The sequence below is a fragment of the Debaryomyces hansenii genome (genome assembly GCF_000006445.2).
Source record: "Debaryomyces hansenii CBS767 chromosome A complete sequence".
In the NCBI taxonomy this organism is placed as follows: domain Eukaryota; kingdom Fungi; phylum Ascomycota; class Pichiomycetes; order Serinales; family Debaryomycetaceae; genus Debaryomyces; species Debaryomyces hansenii.
Genome location: NC_006046.2, coordinates 167,530 through 185,948, shown reverse-complemented (window position 1 = coordinate 185,948; position 18,419 = coordinate 167,530). Strand labels below are relative to the sequence as shown.

Here is an 18,419-nt window from a genome sequence, read left to right as displayed (position 1 = left end):
GGGTAGATTTCATCGAGTTTCTATTAATTCACCAAACAGTTTTATAATATTATGCAATATTCCTTTAGACAAGCTAATTTGGAAGATTTAGCTTCAAGCTGGAAAATATTAGAAGATGCTATTCGTCGTCGAAAAGATGATGGAAGTGACCAATGGCAAGATGGATATCCAAATCCATCAGTGATAAAAGAAGATATAGAGAAGGAAATTGCATATGTATTAACGTATAGTAAGGACGTTGTGGGATATTGTACTATATCAATTGATGAAGAACCTGCTTATGCAAACCTTGAAGGTAAGTGGTTATCTGAGGGTAGTTTTGTTGTGTGTCATCGTCTTGCTATTTCTGAAAGCTTTTTGGGACAAGGTTTAGCACAAAAAATGTTAAGTTTTGTAGAAGAGAACGCACTTTCGAATCAAATTTATAGTGTTAAGGCTGATACAAACTTTGATAACTTTGGTATGCTTAAAATTTTTGATAAATTAGGCTATAAATATTGTGGTGAAGTTTTTCTTAGAGGAGCAAAAAGAAAAGCTTTTGAAAAAGTATTAAATAAAAGTTAGCTATCAGTACGAATCACAAGTCTATATTCAATTCCACTACTTTAGAGCGATTAGTTATGCAGACTGTGTTGAGTGATAGCTGAAGTGGTATAGTCTCTCATAGATCTGGCGGAACAGATCACTGTTATTGTTGTTGCTTTAAGAACAAGACCAACTAAGACAACTACTCCTGTAGATCTAAAATATTAGCCGAATAAAACCAAATACCTAGAATTAAACAGGAATTGGAAAAGAAGGCCTATGTCCTATAACAATTCCCATACCGGTCAAAATTTGGAAGGTTATAATTGTATTAGGATATACGGCTTACTTCATACAAGATTTGTGCAGCAGATCCATTATTCATCAATGATTTTTTTGTAGGTTTATTCACATTTCCATTGCAGTAAATGTCGTTGTTCTCTTCGAAGACATTATCCTCTTTAAATGCCACTTCATATTTTTGAAACATTTTTTTTGTAGCTCCTGTTGCCAGACCAAAATATAACGACTTATCGTCAGGGTCTTGTAAAAATTCAATCATTAGTGAGCCTTGTCTAAGTAATTCTAGTTTGAAGTCGGTGTACTCAGAGTCCCAATCGGTTAACGTTAACAAATCCACGTACCCGGCGTATAGTAAGTGAACATACTTCAATTGGTTATTCCAGATTGAATTTCCATTATACAAAGCACCTTTCTGGTTCATCGCTGCCTTACCTATTTCAATTGCCTTGGATTTCCAATTGCTTTTAGAGCTGTACTTACTTAGATATGCCAAAGTACTTAGCGCACAACCAGCTGTGTATGACAATTTACCTTTGTTAATATCATCGTAATTGTTCTTATTTAAGCCATCAAAGAATAGCTTATCGGTATCCTGAAAGTATTCAAACATAAAATCCATGCAGTCTTCGGTGAACTTTAACAAATCAGTATCGGAAGTAATGGTATATAATCGAATTGCGGCCAATGCGGCTTCTACCGTCGATATCGAAGCAATGTAATCTGCCTTGTATTTCCAAATTACACCACCTTTGCCTTGACTATTCCACTGAGTCATGAGGAACTGCATTACCTCTTTTGCGGCCTCCAAATGCTTTTCGTTTCCAGTAGCTTTGTATCCATCAACAAATACCCAAACCAACTGCGCATTATCATCGTTATAAATATCATCATCTCCTGCAGTTGTTGCCGAATAAACACCAAGTGCTTTATTCTTATATTTGTAGATTGCTTCTGCAGTTTTGTCAATCCTTTCTGTATTCTTTGAATTAGTTATGGCTTTCCCTATAACAGCTTGATCCCAGACGACTGGCTCAGAGAACTGATTAGTATCACAAATTGAGTCATCATCATTCCATTGATTGTTTTCAGACAGCCAGAATCTATCCCACATTTCATTTAAAGTGTTTTCGAAAGCATCATTTGGAATATCTTTTGTATAAATGCTTGTAGGTACACTTGGTGATGATGACGTTTTGCTGCGAGACTTCAGTGTTGAACTTTTTGTTGAATAATGCGAAGTTTTGCTCGCAGCCAAAGATGTTGCAACGGTTGTACTTGAACTCATTAGAGTACTTTTTTTTGAGTAACTTCTCAGAGTTTCAGATGAGCTCCTTCTATTAGTACTCAGAGGAATGTAAACCTCTGGATTTTGGGTGGTTGCATCTATTGTTATAGTCTCAACGAAAGTTTTATAGATGGTTACCATTTCTCTTTTGGCACCTATTGGAATTCCATCTACGACAGACAAAAAAATTATTAAAGGAACGAAATATTTTAAGCTAATACAAAGCATATTAAAGAATGGATAAGATAATCAAAACCATTTGGTAAATGATACTGATGTCTACAACAAGTAGAATTGCCTGCTATATTTATATTCCACTCGGCAATAACCATGTTTCAATTATCCATGACCCTCAATACTTGGCATACTACCAAATGATCAATGTAAGAAGAGGATTATCCTAATATTTGGGGTTGCTACAAAATTTGGAGTGTAAATTAAGTCCATAACAAGTATGAAACAATCTGGGGCATCCCTAACATGAATTTTTGTTTGAAATATTTTGCGACAAACAAAAATAAAATCTAGTAGCTTCAGACAGATTTACGCTTTTATCCATATTATGACAAAAGCATGCATTAACCATCCATTACTTAGCAATCCTGTAAAATGGTTAAGAAATAACAAATATCACTCACCTGAGTTTTATACTAAATCATATTATGATACTAATTCAATTAACTCAAATCCCTTTGCTCAAGCACTAACAGAGACTAGAATGGATGGTTCAAGAATCCGATATCCTAAAGGTCAAATGGTACAAATAGTGGTGGATTCATATCAAGAATCAAGTTCCATAGGTACTTCAGAATCTTCTGAAGATAAGAACTATTTTCTTATGCCGTTGATTAATAAACCAGAACAAAACTCGGCACTTTTTCCATCGCATTACATATTGAAAAATCAGCATTACATTGATTATATTGTGAAAACAAATCAATGGAGGAGGTACGTGCCTCAGAAATTCAGGTTCAAAAATGACAAAGTCCTAGGGGCCAAAGTTAACATCCTACCAGATATTACTAAGACTATTCCTCACATTTATGAACGAAATATCCTCAAGCTAATGCCAGAGACGAGAACTACTGATTATAAAAAAGGCCAGGCTCAGGAAAATGGTCTTGTTTTAACTTTTTCCGGAACTTCAAATGAACCAGCTATCTCCTTTGATAATAATCTTCCTATAATTAACATGAATAGGATTATATCAAACAAGAACGAAATAAAATCCCAAAACGGAGAGTTATTTGTTTCTTTCGATGAAAATGCTGATTTGTGTTTTAACCTATTTTCATTAGCAGATTATTATAGCTGACTACAATCAGTAGCTAATATCAGGCACTCTTTTCGTATGATAAGATCTGATATCATCAAGCTGACTGTTTTCATATCACGTCTACAACTATTTAAAATTGAAAGACGAATCCAAATTCTTTCTTTGGAAGACTGGGTAGTTATTTATATGACAAGAAGTCAAAAGACGATAGATCATAGAGATATTTTGAAGGTTCATTCCGGTCAAGAATATTTGTAGGTCTTATTGGTATTAATGCTTTATGACAATGATTTTTATACACTGGACTAATAGGAAACTAATAGGCCACTAGAATTGGATTGAATTATCTCTATATCAAGATCGTGAGTATTCAATTATATCGAATATATACGATGTACTTACATAGTCGGCCTGAATTCCTTAATGCCGATCGGCAATAATGACTAAATCTTTTTAAACCAGTATCTTCCGCTAAATTTATTGCCAGTTATTGTATTCGTAGCTTCCCTTGGGTCAGCATATGTGTATATAGGTAGTACGTATCTGGCATTTAGTATAGGGCCTCTGGGCAAAACCCCTTAGTCTGAATGGCAGGCTTTGGCTGCAACTTTGACAAGCCGCAAGCATATTCGACGAAAAGAAGAAAATGCTCCGAATAAACTACTCTAAGATTCATATATGACCCATATACCTCTATATCAAATCTATGCAGATTAATTCTAAGCCAGCATCATCATAATCTGTCTATGGTACCTGCATTTGTATGATTTCTGATGTGCAGTTATTCAAAGTCCTTATTATTCATTTAAATAGCCGGATATCTCTAAACAACAGCTAAACAACCGCTAATATTAGCTATATTATGCCTGTTTATTATTCCCTTTCATTTAAGAGTACATATAGTCAATTTTGATCGAGTACTGGTGTATGTATATTGTTGCAAATGGCATTATGGAAAACAATGGTCGTGTGCTCCGGGTCAAATCAACCTACTGAAAAAATACTTCGAATCCAAAGCTTTTAGCATACTTTACAGTTCAAACTTGTCAACTTGATTAATAGCATATCCATTTATATTGTTCAATAGAGCATTTACATATCGAAATATTCAAATATTTCCTTGTTTCCTTGAGTTGTATTTTTTTTTTCGTTTTGTTGTGCTTAAAACCTAATAGTTGCCTTTAACTAGAGTGACAAAAATTTCATAATATGGATGCAGTTAGCCATCATAATAAAGCGCATTCCATGACTCCAGGCTTGCTGTCTGAAACTATTTCAACAACAACAGTATTGCCTCCTACCTCAATAAGAGATATCACGGCATTAATATTTATTTTACTAGCATTACCCCAATCAGTTTCTTGTATAATATTAACAACATATATTTTATCTGGGAGTACCAAATTCCTTGGTGGGAAGCTAATTGTTAAACAGTTGTTACGGAGAAATCGATATCATGATGACTTCTATAGTGGGAGATCTGATAACTATGAATTTTCCCGGAAGAACTTGAACTACAAGTCAAAATTGATTGGTTCAGCATTACAGGCATTTTCTATAAATGCAATCATCTTATTAACTATTCATTATTTTTTCCCTAAAAGATGGCTTCAGTATTTATCCATATTTGCCAAATCAATTATAGCCTCCGAGTTAATTGGATCTTCAACAACTAACTCAACGACCATTACATCTATCACTTCAACAACTACAACCAACACTACTACTACGACTACCATAAATAATAAAAAGATAAATCCAAATAATAGAATTCCATCTGAAAACAACTATTTCAATAATCATATCTGGAATGCAATTATTTGCTTCATTACAGTCCTTTATATTAGTTACATAATGCAGAACTGGATATTACTTATAGATATGAATCAAGTTCATTACTTGTTTTCGAATATCGCCTATGATATAAGACTGTTTATTAAGCATCCCATATTGATATTCAATCTTACTACCCATACAAATTTATTATCCCAGCTTTTCCGTACAATTTCACCATTTTTATTGACTTCACGAATTTTCGATAATTCAAAACATCCATCCAAACATAGTAATATTAACGTACAGTACTTCTTAAATGGTGGTCATTACATAGATCCATCGGTTAGTCATAACTGGCCATACAATATTATCATGCATTTATTGACGTACAATTTTAAGTTGAATGATACTTCACTTATTATTGTATCAAAAAGCTTGACAACTCTTTCGATGATAATAAACTATGTTTATTTAGTCCTATGCATCCATGTCATTATCTTGACTATTTCCCCCATTTTGAAGAAAACATTTTTACTAAAACGTTATTCCAAGACGTTAGACCATTTATCAAATTTAACTCCTAATGTACCAATTGACTTTAAGAGAAATTATTTGTCGAAAAATATACTTGCTTCAAACTCTACGGCAAACGTACCTGTTGTATCATCAAATGAAGTTTCATCGACTTTCGATAATTTACCGATAGTTGTAAATGTTGAGGAACCTAAGAATGATATACTTGAGGTAGAAATATCTAGTTCTATCTCGAACTCATCACCTTGTGCTAAAAATGAAAGCTTATCTAAATCAAATTTTTCGTCCGCTGCTGCAGAGAATTTTCAAACGTTCTGTATTACTCCTTTTACGAATAAATTACCAAACTCCAATTTTACTCTCAAGTCACATAAATTGGTAAATCTAACTGATCATTCTGCGACTAAATCCCAAAAACAGGTTCAGGCTCAGGCTCAATCCCAAAGCCAAGCTCAAACCCCGGCACCAAATTCCACAACCATAATCGATAAAAACCTAATTAATGTGACATCGACCCAACCATTTTGGGCTGTTCTTGCTGCATGTAAAGCAATGTTTAAAAAGCCAAGTTTATTTGCTGGTGATACTACCAAATGTAAAAATAACGGTGGCAAATTTATCACATCAGCAAATTATTCGTTCGAAACAGTGTTTTCGACTGTTTTTATTGATGATACCAGAGTTGTTTTTAAAGTATTAGAGGTTGAAAATTTTGAAAAAATTGTGACTGATTTGAAGGGACTCAGAGTAAAGGTCAATGATGTTCGGTGGGCTCATATGGATATTTATGAGGGATTAATTGAAAATGATAAAGTGCTTTTTATTTGTGTGTATGGTTTAACCCCGTTATTTCAGTATGAAATTGATCTTTATGAAAAGGGTAAGGACGAAGGCTTATTAGCACATTTTATTGTTAATACTGTTTCCTCTAGTTCCAAAGCTATATTGAACAAATCTCCTGAAATTACATCGTTGATGACCTTGCAGTCTAGTTTGTTGTCTACAATAGACAATTTGAATCAATTCAAAATCAAGTTTAAGAGATTAAAGAAAGAAGAAAATAAGAAAATATCTGATGCAAAAAAGGATATAGATAATTTAAAAAATAAAATATCGAAATACAGCCACAAGCAATCTAATGATGGAAGAATATCTGGTAAATTAAAAGGTTTGCAGCATTCTGTTATTCAATTAGAAAATGAAATAAGGGATTTAAAAAACGAGTTGCAAAGTTCTGACTCGTTACAGCAAGAAAGTGAATCGAATTTCAAAGTTGAAGAGACTAAATTGCTTAATGAGATTGACAAATTGAATCAATTCATTAATGAATACGAGTCTTCCATGAATGAATATAGATCAAAATTGAAAAATATAGAGTCTGAAAAACTGCAATTTTTAACAAAGCAGAATAAACTAATTGCTAAAAAGGAAGCGCGAAATGAAGAGTTGCAGAAGCTTTCTAACGATATTAAGTACTTAAAAAAGACTGGCATTATTGGCAAGCTTCATAAAAGAAACAAAAAGGTTCAAGACAAATATGACGTTATTTTACCAAAGGTAATAAATGCAACAGAGGATTTACAAAAGGATTTTGAGGAATTCTTGTTGAGTGGTAATACGATCAGTAGGGATGAAATGATTTCAAATAGTGAATAAATGTTGATAGTAAATAAATAATGTATATTATAACTCGTTGACGCTGTAACTAATATCTATCGTGTTTCGTTTTCACCCAACGCATCCCCAATTCTATGAAAACTTCGATCGTAGTAAAGCAATCCTCCTGTCTTTTCATCATTATTTGCAATATTATACTGACTATTAGGACTGATTACATTCAACACTTCGATCGCCCAAATTTCATGTGAATCTACTTCAAAAACCTGTCGCTTTTGGCATATAAATACCCGTTCTGCTTCGTTAATTATGGGTATACTCAATTCGTCCGTAAATTTATATTCTTGCCAGTCATCATTTGAAATATTGTTGAACGGTGTAGTCATTTCATGAAAAACATCACCATCCTCTAATTCTTGCTCTGACGTATCTAAATATGTATAGTTTAACTTTTTAGTTTCTCGTTTCACCCCACTGGCAAAAATTCTTCCTAGTCTTACAGCTTTGGGTGTTGGTGGTAACAAATGAATGGCTAGTATACCTTTGTTCTCATGCAATGATTGTGAAGTATAAGACGGTAAATGAAGATTAAATTGTAATAAAGGTATAGGACTTATTGATAAAGAACAAACTGATGACAATGTCATTCCATGCAATGACGTTTGATTTCTTGTGGAAGCATCAAATCCAGCTGTCAAGATCATGGCCTGCGAGCTTATTCGAGACATTGACGATTTAAATAATTCCCTAAATTGGGATCCTGAAGAATATGGACGAATACTTCGTATCATGGGTTATGTTTTCTTTGAATATTATAGGGGGTGTCTTCAAAGAAGGAATCAATCAAAAAGATAGCTTCATACTTTATATATTTCGTCGTATGCCTTGCGAATAAAGTATGAAGGATAAAAAAAAGATGCTCCGCGACGGGGAATTGAACCCCGGTCTACCATGCGACAAACGGTAATTCTAGCCACTAAACTATCACGGATATTTTCTTCTTGATATTTTGTTAATTATCAATTTAAGTCAATACTAATCATCATAAATTAATTAAAATACTTAATGTATATCACATTGAAGAGCTTTCTTTTGATGGAATCCTTCAAGTCTATATAATTAATTCAATCTTTGCGAGTTAGGTTTTCCCTTTGTTTTGTATTTTTTGTGATTTTATGAACTATGGTAATTATTTTCATATTTTGAGAATATCTCTTTTAAAACAATTAGCAATTTTTATTTTTAGTAATAAATAACCACTAGATTAGACTACAACGCCAACCATATCTTCTTTGAGAGATGCTCTCATTGAACTTATGGATGTTATAAATATTGTGGATTAAAGAAATGCAACATAAATTTAAGAGATTGCAAATAGCGCTTGTATGCAAACCACAAATAAATTTTGAAATGTAAACACAAACAATAAGGCAAATCTTTAGACCACACGTAAGATATAGATATTATTACCCATAGCTCTATTATTGCTTTAACTGATAGTGATGATCCTGGAATCGATAAAGGGTTTCATCTTGTTGGACCCGCTACTAACGTCATACTTGCAATCATATAATTATACTGGTAGTCCACTCCATACTTCCAGGAGACAGAACGTACAAGTACAATCACCAAGCAAAACAAAGGTCAATATCGAATTGGCGGCTATTAAGATTATAGACGGTATATTAAGAGATGAAAGTATTGGTACAGAACTACACAATCTTGATGATTTACAAGGCCTACTAGAAGTGGTATCAAAAGCATTCAGATGCATGTACAGCAGCTTATCAAAGACACAAGACTATATAAATGTCATAAAGAAACATCAAGTTTACGTTATTAAATTGATTGCATTGAAGAAAATTGATGTCTCATTAACAGAATTGGGCTTGCTTTATCAAGTGATAAATAAAGTTGTAAATGTTCAATCTTTTATTAATTGGCATAATCCGTCAGCGCTAACCTATCAGGAATTACTACGTGGAATACCTTTTAATGAGACATTCCTAGAATGTCTAGATGAAAATCACAAATTACAAATCGTGAACTTAACAATTGCTTTTCATTTTATGTGTATCCAGTGTTTCCTTCAAACAATTACATTGAATCTCAAATTGATAATATCTAATAGAGACAGGAACTTAAACTTATCCATATTCGGAGCTATTGCTCCTTATTTCTTATCAAGCGGAAATTTTTCTCAATGGCTAACATATTCATATAGTGAATTTTCAAATAAAGACAAGCATGTTAATAATTTAAATAAAATGATTAATGGTTTTCTCAAGATTATTTGCATACTAGTTACCAAAGTCAACGGTTCGAGTTTAACTGAATTATATTACTATCAATCTTTGTTCACCATAAAATCAATTGAATATCAGCTTTTAAAGTCAGGGGACTACTCGAACATACAACTAGATTTCAACACTCAAGGGAATGCCGAATTGTTACCATACATCGAAGATGTGAAATCTGTATTGTCAAAGTTACAAGGTCCATCATCAGTTTCTCTAGAAAAATTACGAATTGAATTAGATTGCATCAAACTACCATCTACTAGATATTCCAGAACAGATATAATATCCGCTGTCAATAAAGTAATAGAAAATACTTCGGGGGGTTCGTTAGATGAGTTAGCTTTTTATTTACTGCCAAAAGTAAGCTGTGCCACAGAACTTGCATCAGACGTTGAGTTTCTATCCTCCATGAAGGTTTTCATAAATAATATGATTTGCTCAAAAGATAGAAACTTAGCGTATTCCAGCATTCAAATATGTACGTCATATTTTAACCTTGCATTCAAAACCTTGAGGAATCTTTCCTGCGAACACCTAACAATATTTGATTCCATTACAATATATATAAAAGATCTAATCAACAATGAAAAGGGTGAACAATCATTTTTGAAATTTATTTCCAATACGCTTCAGCATATATTCAAGATATTCTCTAAGTTTAGACAATTTAAGAGGATACGAAATCTTTCCAACCTCTTTTATAATCTTGGGAATAAAGAAAAGAGCCTGCCAGAAGATTACTGGAAAATGGTAATTTCCTATGAATTGTTTATTTATAATTACAATGCAGAAACTAAGACTACCCAAAATTTCAAGTGTCTTCAAAGTAAACTTCAGAAAATTGTTAATGCGTTATATGAGATGAAAAAGTTCAACGAATCTACTTCTATTCTCCTTGGCTTTTTAGTAGACGTCATCGATACCAATAAAACAGGGTTTCAACAATTATTCATAGATTTAGCTGAATTTAAAATGCCCTTGATAATCCAATTGCTAGCTAAGTGTCTAGTATCTGATGCGTCTATAGTGAACTCTATTTTTGGTGATGAAAGCAAACTAAGCGAGAATTTCAAATGTATTATATTCATTAATATAGTTTTCCTCTTAGAAAAATCAAACAACGTTAGACAGAAAACTGACTTGACTAATTATATAATGAAGAAATTAGATCTTAAGGATTCTACTTCAAAGTTGATTTGTGTTTATCACTATTATAATTTAAATGGATTGAATTGTTTTGTGGAAGACGCATTTATAGACCCTTATCCTCCAAACGATTTGAGTATTCTTTTCCTAAGTGGTGTATACTTACAAAAAGTAATAAATATCGGATGGGACGAAGATACGTTGACAAATTCTCTCAAGCTATTCGAAGAGTGGCTTGAAAGATCTGACCCGGGTGAAATGTGCGTAATAGACTATGAAATTGAAATTCTAAGAACACTTGTAAATTTTTTACAATACAATTCTTTGACAGGACGTATAATTTGTTTGATCCAGACTTATAAGCGGCACCGATCTACTATCAGTAGCTTACCTAAGGACTATCAGAGTAATTTGTTACTAGAATTGGAATTGTGTGATGCCTGTATAAAATTAGGGTTGTCATTAGATGCATCAAGCCATTTGACTTCTTCAGGTACTTTACTAAAACAATTATCAAAGTATTCCTCAAGTAATGACTGTTTGCATTATGTTTCAAATCAAGATATAATGAATTGGAAATTGCTGCAATTTGAATATTGTTTGCTGATTGGTAATAAAACCCATGCTAAAGAAAAATTTACTGCAATTTTGAAATTTTTAGATTCAAAGTCAGAATTTAATTTAAAGAATCAAGGTCCAAATGTTACTCTAGAAAAGAAATTTGATAATTTGTTCATAATTGCACGATTTCAATTTCTTACATGTAAACTTAATGTCCAATTGTCAAATTTCTACGATGCCTTAGATAATGTAAAATTATCTATTAAAGTATTATATTCAATTATAAAGAAATTGGGGAATAATATCAGAAAAATAGCTTACAATGAAATGAAATGGAAGACTGCTTCGTTATTGTTTGAATGTTACAAAACTATAATAGATATTTTTAGGCGTTTGGGAATATCGAGAGATTTATTATATTATTTACTGGAATTTAAGAAACTAGATCTGGCGAGTATTATTCCTTTTGTTAATTGTTCAAATTCGTTTTATTTGTCAAACTATTATGTTATTTTAGATAACCTAGAGGATGCATTTTTGTCTTTAAGCCAGGGAAATAATATTTCCGGGCTGATACTGATGGATAATAGAAATATCAGATATGCTAGACTTTCAAGCAATGTACTATTTTCGGCCGCAAAGTCGAGATTCAGTGTTGAAAGAAAGGGAAACAATAATCAGGTATTGATAGATATAGAAAGTTATAAACAAGAATTTAGTACATTATTAAATTTTTCTTGGAAAGAATTAGCTAGCATTCCAATGTCTTCGTTGATATCCATGTCAAGTATGATTGATTCCAAATCGGAACGTATACAACTTCAATATTTGTTATCCTTGTATGAGCTTGAATCTACCATAGATTTTGGTGACCTCAACCACTTGGAAACTGACCAGTACAGTAGGCTACTCAGTACGATAGTTTCAGCGAAAAAGCAAAATTTCAATGCGTCTAAACAATTATTATCAATACCTTGCTTTTCGCTGATGGATGAATCGAGTATTGCATTACCCTGTATAATCAAACAAGAGCACACATTCCAAAGATCAATTGAAAAAAACTACTGCAACATATCTACGTCTGTAGATATTGTGAACAACTTGATTCAAGCTAAGGAAATATTAATTAATTGTTTACCGTCCAAGAGACTAACTCAATTGTCTAATTATGAGTTGAATGATTTGAATAAAGTTTTTTTCAGATGCTTATCCTTGCTTTCATCAGTTGCGATATTCAAATCCAATTTCTCCTTAGAGGGCGGCCAAAACTCAGTTCTATCATACCTTTATTATTTGCAAGATTTACCCAAGTATCTTCCTTTTTTGAATGATAGATGTGTCAATCATGAAACTGTTACATCGCAATCTAATACTAATGAATTGCTTCCATCTGAAGTGAGTGATGAATTCATTAACAAAGAAATTGATTTGGTTACCAGCGATTTTTTTAAAGACTTAGCTGATTATTTGCCAAGTTCATGGATAATTATTACTCTTGATATTTGTCCTTACACCGGAGATTTATTATTATCCAAGTCCCTTAAAGATTCCTACAACACGCCATTTTTTTTAAGAATTCCATTAAGCAAACGGGGTACTGAAGATGGATCCCCTGGATTGTCGTTTATTGAAATGACAAATTCCTTGAAGTCAATTATCAAGCAAAGTGATATTTCAACTCGACCTGAGACGACGTCGAAAATTAAGTCTAAAGAAGATAGGAAAAATTGGTGGAAATTAAGATTCAGCTTGGACCTAGAATTGAAGAATTTATTAGATCACGTTGAGAATGACTGGCTAGGTGGGTTCAAAGGTATATTTGATGATCCTTTTGTACACAAGCCCTTTTTATCAACTTTTAGGTTTGATTTTGGTTGCTTGTTAAATGAAATATTACCATCACGGATGCTGAAGATAGCAGAGGATACATTTATGGATTTTGATGATAATGTATTAGAATTGTTTCTTAGTATGAGTGGAATGTTTTCAGAGAGTACTTCAGAAATAAGTGGTTCAGAGTTTAGACATAAGAACTATAAACTTCTCAATGATTTAATATACTTCATTCTCGATTCATTAATGTATCATGGGGAGCAAAACGCATATGATGAGATTGATATTGAAAAGTTTCATTCCTTACTAGATAAATTGTTAATGACGTACGCTCAGAAAAAGAGGAGACTATTGCCTCAAGAGCATCATAGGGAAACGCATATAATATTTGTGCCGAGTGCAGAATGTTCATCATTTCCGTGGGAATCACTCAATTGCTTGAAAGGTAAATCTATTTCGAGAGTTCCATCTATCGGAATCCTAGTTGACATGTTAAAAACTAGGTATAAATCATTCAATATAAATAAATCAGATAATCTATATTATTTGATCAACCCTGGAGGTGACCTAACCCGAACGCAAACAAAATTTAAACCTTTATTTATTGATAAAGAAAATTGGGAGGGTCTAATTGGTGTACAACCCGATGGAGAGGAGATTCTTCATAAGCTTACGGGAAAGGATTTATTTATTTATTTGGGCCATGGAGGATGTGAGCAATTTATACGTACTTCATCGTTATTTAAGGCTGCATGCAACAACGATAATCATAGTTTACCACCTAGTTTATTGATAGGGTGTTCTTCAGGAGCGTTGAATTATAATGGGCTATTAGAACCAAATGGTAATATTTACAACTGGCTTACATGTGGATCACCCATGGTGGTCGTTAATTTGTGGGACGTTACTGACAAGGACATTGATATGTTTAGTTTATCAGTTTTTGAAAGATGGGGCTTACTAGAGAATGTTGAAAGTTCGAATAATGTCAACATCTGCCAAGCGGTAGGTGATAGCCGACAACAATGTACTTTAAAATACCTAAATGGGTCCGCGCCTGTAGTTTATGGCTTACCAATGCTTTTAAAATAATGAAAACCAGTATTAAACAGATTTATAAAATTCTACAAGCTCAGCTAAAATAATGAAAATTTGTAAAGATATAAATCCATCTATGTAAAAAGCGATTATAACTCTAATGCGTCATAAACTAATTTTCGTCTTGTGATTGTGATGAGGATTGTTGTGTATTTGGAACAGAGCTGGGGTCATCATCATTTGTAGCAACATTTGGAACTAGATTCGCTTGCAGCGTAGACGTATTACCATTGTTAGTGCCTGTGGTGATTGAACTTCCAGAGCTTGAGTTGCTAGGTATGCACCAATTTCTATGGCAATGCCACGCTCTCATTTGACATTCACGGGAACAATACTTAGTTCTTTTACATCTTCGACATTTCAGGAACTCTCTTGGATACTTTTCCCATTTACCACATTCAAGATTACCGCATTGTCTAACACCACCTCTAATTTCATTCCTTCTACAGGAATTTCTCATTATGACCCCCGACCAATAATACATATCTGTACCAGACAAAAATGTAAATTTTTCAACCATAGGAAATAGGTTTACCTTTTTATACTCAACTAATGATTCATCATAATCGGATTCCTTTTGGTTATTAGAATCATCGTCAATATCAAAGTTATCATAGGTATCATAATTCCATTTAGAAGTTAAATACAGCTTTTGTTCAAGTCGCCTCGAGGTTATAGTGTCACTTAGACCTTTGCATTCAACCTCAATATATCGATTAATCCTTTCGCTGATGTAAAATAATGCTATTTCTCGGTCTAAATCATTTACTATAGACTCAGCATCAAGAATAGACCCATACAAATGGTTTAAGTGACCAGGATATTCGATACCGTCTGTTCCTTTGGTTAATTTGGCTATGTAGTTTTCATCTTCGCAATTATCTTCAGAAATAAGCTCTTGCATGTTATCACTTTCATTATCATTATCATCATTTTCATCATCGTCATCATCATCTTCGAAGTCATCTGCCTCGGCGCTTTCTGCAATATTAATTTCCTTTCCTTTATTCTCCTTTGATAGCTCAAATTTATCCTTGAGTAGCAAATCATCGTTCTGAATTGAATTGATGTCATTCAACATTTGCGGAGAACTCGAAGCCGACGGATTAAATCTTTCGATATCAGAATCCTTATTACGCGAATGAGCGTTTTTTCTTGATTTGGGTCTAATAGTTGGTCGAGAATTAAGGGCTAACGTCTTCTTTAATTTAGATTTTAATTGCTTTTCAATATAAAGCTTCAATTGTTTATCTCTGATACTCATGTCAATCACAAGGTGGGTGTTTTGTAGGACATCTTTAAGATACGGATATTTCGAAATATACGCCAATAGCTGTAATGACCACACTATATCGTCATCCCTTGGAATTACTACACCCGTTTCCGTAAAGTTTCGAGGGGAGATCTTAGAATTTGTTAAGGTAACCAATTGGGTGGCCTTGTCATCCTGCAAGTACATATCAGATAAAAACTGCAAACTATTATCCATATCATAATCACAGTCATCAATAAACCTATCATCTAAAATGTCTCCTTCCTTTTCTTCCCTTAATTTTTTTATTATATTGATGATTAAATATCTTCTTCTTAAATCATTATTTACTGAGGTTTCATTAATTTTGTTGGTTGCAGTAGAATTATGAACACGTATTAATTTAAACAATTGATCGACCGATAGGTTGTCATAGTCATCACTGGTCAAATTGTATGAATGCATGTTACTGAAAAATGTTGCTGGCTGGTTTGTATTTGTGGCCGAGTTGGTTCCATCTGCACCTGCAGCCGATGCAGAAGCATTTGAAATACCTATCGGCACCTGCGCAAAGGAATCTAGTTGATCAAGAATATTGTTTGTATCATTGTTGGTTTCTTGATCGAAAGTGGGGAGATCACCGGCGAAAATATTGTTATTATTGGTATTAGTGCTATTGAAAACAACAAACGAGTCATTTCCATCAGCCGTACCAGGTGCCGTCGCCAGCGGAGAAACAGTGTTATCGAAAACAGAGGTAGGTGCAATATCATTGTTTTGTTGTGTCTGAAGAATTTGCTGCACTTGTTGTCTATGATGGCCATGTTGTGGCTGTTGTGCTTGTTGATGCAGTTGCAGATCATTTGAAGTAACCGATTGTCTAGAATTTGCATGAATGAAGGTTCTTTCATGAAGCGTTAAATAGTTATCTAAAACGGTCGCGATTATAGGCAAAATGCCCGCCTTCACTAACCCTTGTCTTATTTTTTCAGTTCCTCTTGTACCTATCAACACCAAACATTGGAATGCTAATGTCCATTTCCAAGCAGTCAATAACTTCTTCTCGCTATTGAAAATATTGTCATTCAAATTAAATGTCAGATTATGACATTCATGCAAAATTTCAATGAGTCTTTCAATACCCCCGTCCACCGATAAAGTTTCTCTCACTTTGGCCAGAGAAGATACCAAATATGTCAAATGGTTTAGCGAGTTAACCAAAGGCTTATCCGATGTCACATCCAACGCTCTTCGGTCATAGAGACTAGTCGTTATAGTAACCGCTGCTTTGTTATTGGATACTGATTTATAATTGGAGTCACGCATATACTTCTTCTTAAGTTCTTGTTATATATATTTATGTGAATATTTTATTTCTTTGTTTCAATGTCCATTAATATGGAAAGGTTTAATATCAAGTATTTTTATAGTGACTGAAATGAATATTTTGAAGGGCGTAATCAATTGAGATTTGTGCTTTGAATAGGTTTACGTATTTTTATCAAACAAATTTACCGATGTACCTAATATGATTCTATAAGTGAATTTAGCCTCTAATAGGACTTACTTTAACTTCCAATACCTAAGTTATACCCTGAACCTGAATGACAAATCGTACAATGTTTTCTTAGTCTGTTTAGCACCTAAAATTGAGTTCGCCACTTTAAGCATCGAGAAATCACGTGAATTTCTTCACTAAAGAGTATCTTTACAAGTATTGAATTGTAAAATGTCTAATAAATAAGTAGCTGTGAAGCCGTGAAACTAACTAAATATACAATACACCTGTTCGGATGCAAGGGTAATTAGCTATGTAATTTTCTTTCAATTTTTTCCATAGCATTCATACAGTGTTCCATAAACATCAACGTAAGAATCGAGTGAGGCCAAATTCTGAACAACTGGGCGTAGAAACCCTTGTACAACGCACTGAAGCCTTCTGTTCTGACGGTCTTGGAAAAACAGTCTATAGGTCCTTTATATAGATCTCCTTTCTGGTTATAAACTCTCGTTAAAATGACGTCCCATGGGTTCATTACAATCGCGACACCCAAACCGGCCAGGGCACCCGAAAGAAAATGCAAACCAGTGGAATTATCTTCGACAATATCGTACTCTAATAATAATGATTTTGTGAAGTTGTACACTGGTAACTGGGCAGCAGAACCAGCACCAGTACGCAAAATGGCGGCATCAACACCACGGAATAAACCTACGATACCTTCGGCTTTGTAGATCTTCAGCAAGCCATCTGCGGAACCCTTATAATAAGTCTGCTGACCCACGCCTTGGGCACCTTCCGAAGATGCTGCTTTAGCTCCGGAATATGACTGCATTCTGGTCTTGATAAGAAAAAATGGCGACGCAAGCACAGCACCAGCTGCACCTGAGGCAAAGCCCGCAAGAACATTGATCCACAAGTTCTGAGGAACCTTCTCGCCCTCTTTAAAACTAGATGGCTTCAAAATCTTGGTTAAGAAATAACGACTAGGCTCGTAAAGCCCAATACGACACCCATTAAGACCTAATTGATAGTAGTAACCGCATGTCAAACCTTGCTGCAAGCCTTTGATACCCTCCTTCCTATAAATAAGTCCAAACGCCTGGAATGGGTTTTTATACAATTTAGGAGCATTAGAATTTTTGCTCAACTCTCCCTGCAATTGCATTCTTGTTTTGATCAATTCAATAGGATTTGTAAATGTAACTGCACCACATGCAGCCAAACCACCGGCCAAAAAACCACCTAATGTCGAAACATTTTCAGCAGCACTTTTATTTGGGTTACTTCCAACCTCTTCGTTGACCGTCATTCGACTTCCTATATTATTATATTTCAAATATGTCAGTATTTGTCAAATATGTCATTTTGATAGTGAAAAATTTCCCAACGGCCCGGTATTGGTTAGATCA

At 33.8% G+C, this 18,419-nt stretch overlaps 8 protein-coding genes and 1 non-coding gene across 9 annotated transcripts; 4 read left to right on the top strand and 5 right to left on the bottom strand. All coding sequences in view use genetic code 12, as the record gives it.

Annotated features, from left to right (window-relative positions):
- Positions 1–51: 51 nt before the first annotated feature.
- On the top strand, positions 52–564 carry DEHA2D02090g (DEHA2D02090p; the record flags this gene model as incomplete). The annotated part of the gene is made up of 1 exon (XM_458558.1): positions 52–564. One exon carries the CDS (start codon positions 52–54, stop codon positions 562–564), a length of 513 nt encoding a protein of 170 aa, XP_458558.1.
- A 292-nt stretch (positions 565–856) lies between these two features.
- DEHA2D02068g (DEHA2D02068p) lies at positions 857–2,341 on the bottom strand (the record flags this gene model as incomplete). The annotated part of the gene is made up of 1 exon (XM_458557.1): positions 857–2,341. One exon carries the CDS (start codon positions 2,339–2,341, stop codon positions 857–859), a length of 1,485 nt encoding a protein of 494 aa, XP_458557.2.
- A 334-nt stretch (positions 2,342–2,675) lies between these two features.
- On the top strand, positions 2,676–3,428 carry DEHA2D02046g (DEHA2D02046p; the record flags this gene model as incomplete). Its single annotated transcript, XM_458556.1, has 1 exon — positions 2,676–3,428. One exon carries the CDS (start codon positions 2,676–2,678, stop codon positions 3,426–3,428), a length of 753 nt encoding a protein of 250 aa, XP_458556.1.
- Positions 3,429–4,598: 1,170 nt separating this feature from the next.
- On the top strand, positions 4,599–7,355 carry DEHA2D02024g (DEHA2D02024p; the record flags this gene model as incomplete). The annotated part of the gene is made up of 1 exon (XM_458555.1): positions 4,599–7,355. One exon carries the CDS (start codon positions 4,599–4,601, stop codon positions 7,353–7,355), a length of 2,757 nt encoding a protein of 918 aa, XP_458555.2.
- Positions 7,356–7,411: 56 nt separating this feature from the next.
- DEHA2D02002g (DEHA2D02002p) lies at positions 7,412–8,107 on the bottom strand (the record flags this gene model as incomplete). Its single annotated transcript, XM_458554.1, has 1 exon — positions 7,412–8,107. One exon carries the CDS (start codon positions 8,105–8,107, stop codon positions 7,412–7,414), a length of 696 nt encoding a protein of 231 aa, XP_458554.1.
- A 128-nt stretch (positions 8,108–8,235) lies between these two features.
- DEHA2D01980r lies at positions 8,236–8,307 on the bottom strand. Its single transcript has one exon. It is a non-coding gene; the product is annotated as a tRNA-Asp (tRNA).
- Positions 8,308–8,818: 511 nt separating this feature from the next.
- DEHA2D01958g (DEHA2D01958p) lies at positions 8,819–14,248 on the top strand (the record flags this gene model as incomplete). The annotated part of the gene is made up of 1 exon (XM_458553.1): positions 8,819–14,248. One exon carries the CDS (start codon positions 8,819–8,821, stop codon positions 14,246–14,248), a length of 5,430 nt encoding a protein of 1,809 aa, XP_458553.2.
- Positions 14,249–14,366: 118 nt separating this feature from the next.
- Positions 14,367–16,832, bottom strand: DEHA2D01936g (DEHA2D01936p; the record flags this gene model as incomplete). The annotated part of the gene is made up of 1 exon (XM_458552.1): positions 14,367–16,832. The coding sequence occupies one exon, from the start codon at positions 16,830–16,832 to the stop codon at positions 14,367–14,369; it is 2,466 nt and encodes an 821-aa protein (XP_458552.2).
- Positions 16,833–17,311: 479 nt separating this feature from the next.
- Positions 17,312–18,319, bottom strand: DEHA2D01914g (DEHA2D01914p; the record flags this gene model as incomplete). The annotated part of the gene is made up of 1 exon (XM_458551.1): positions 17,312–18,319. One exon carries the CDS (start codon positions 18,317–18,319, stop codon positions 17,312–17,314), a length of 1,008 nt encoding a protein of 335 aa, XP_458551.2.
- Positions 18,320–18,419: the final 100 nt, after the last annotated feature.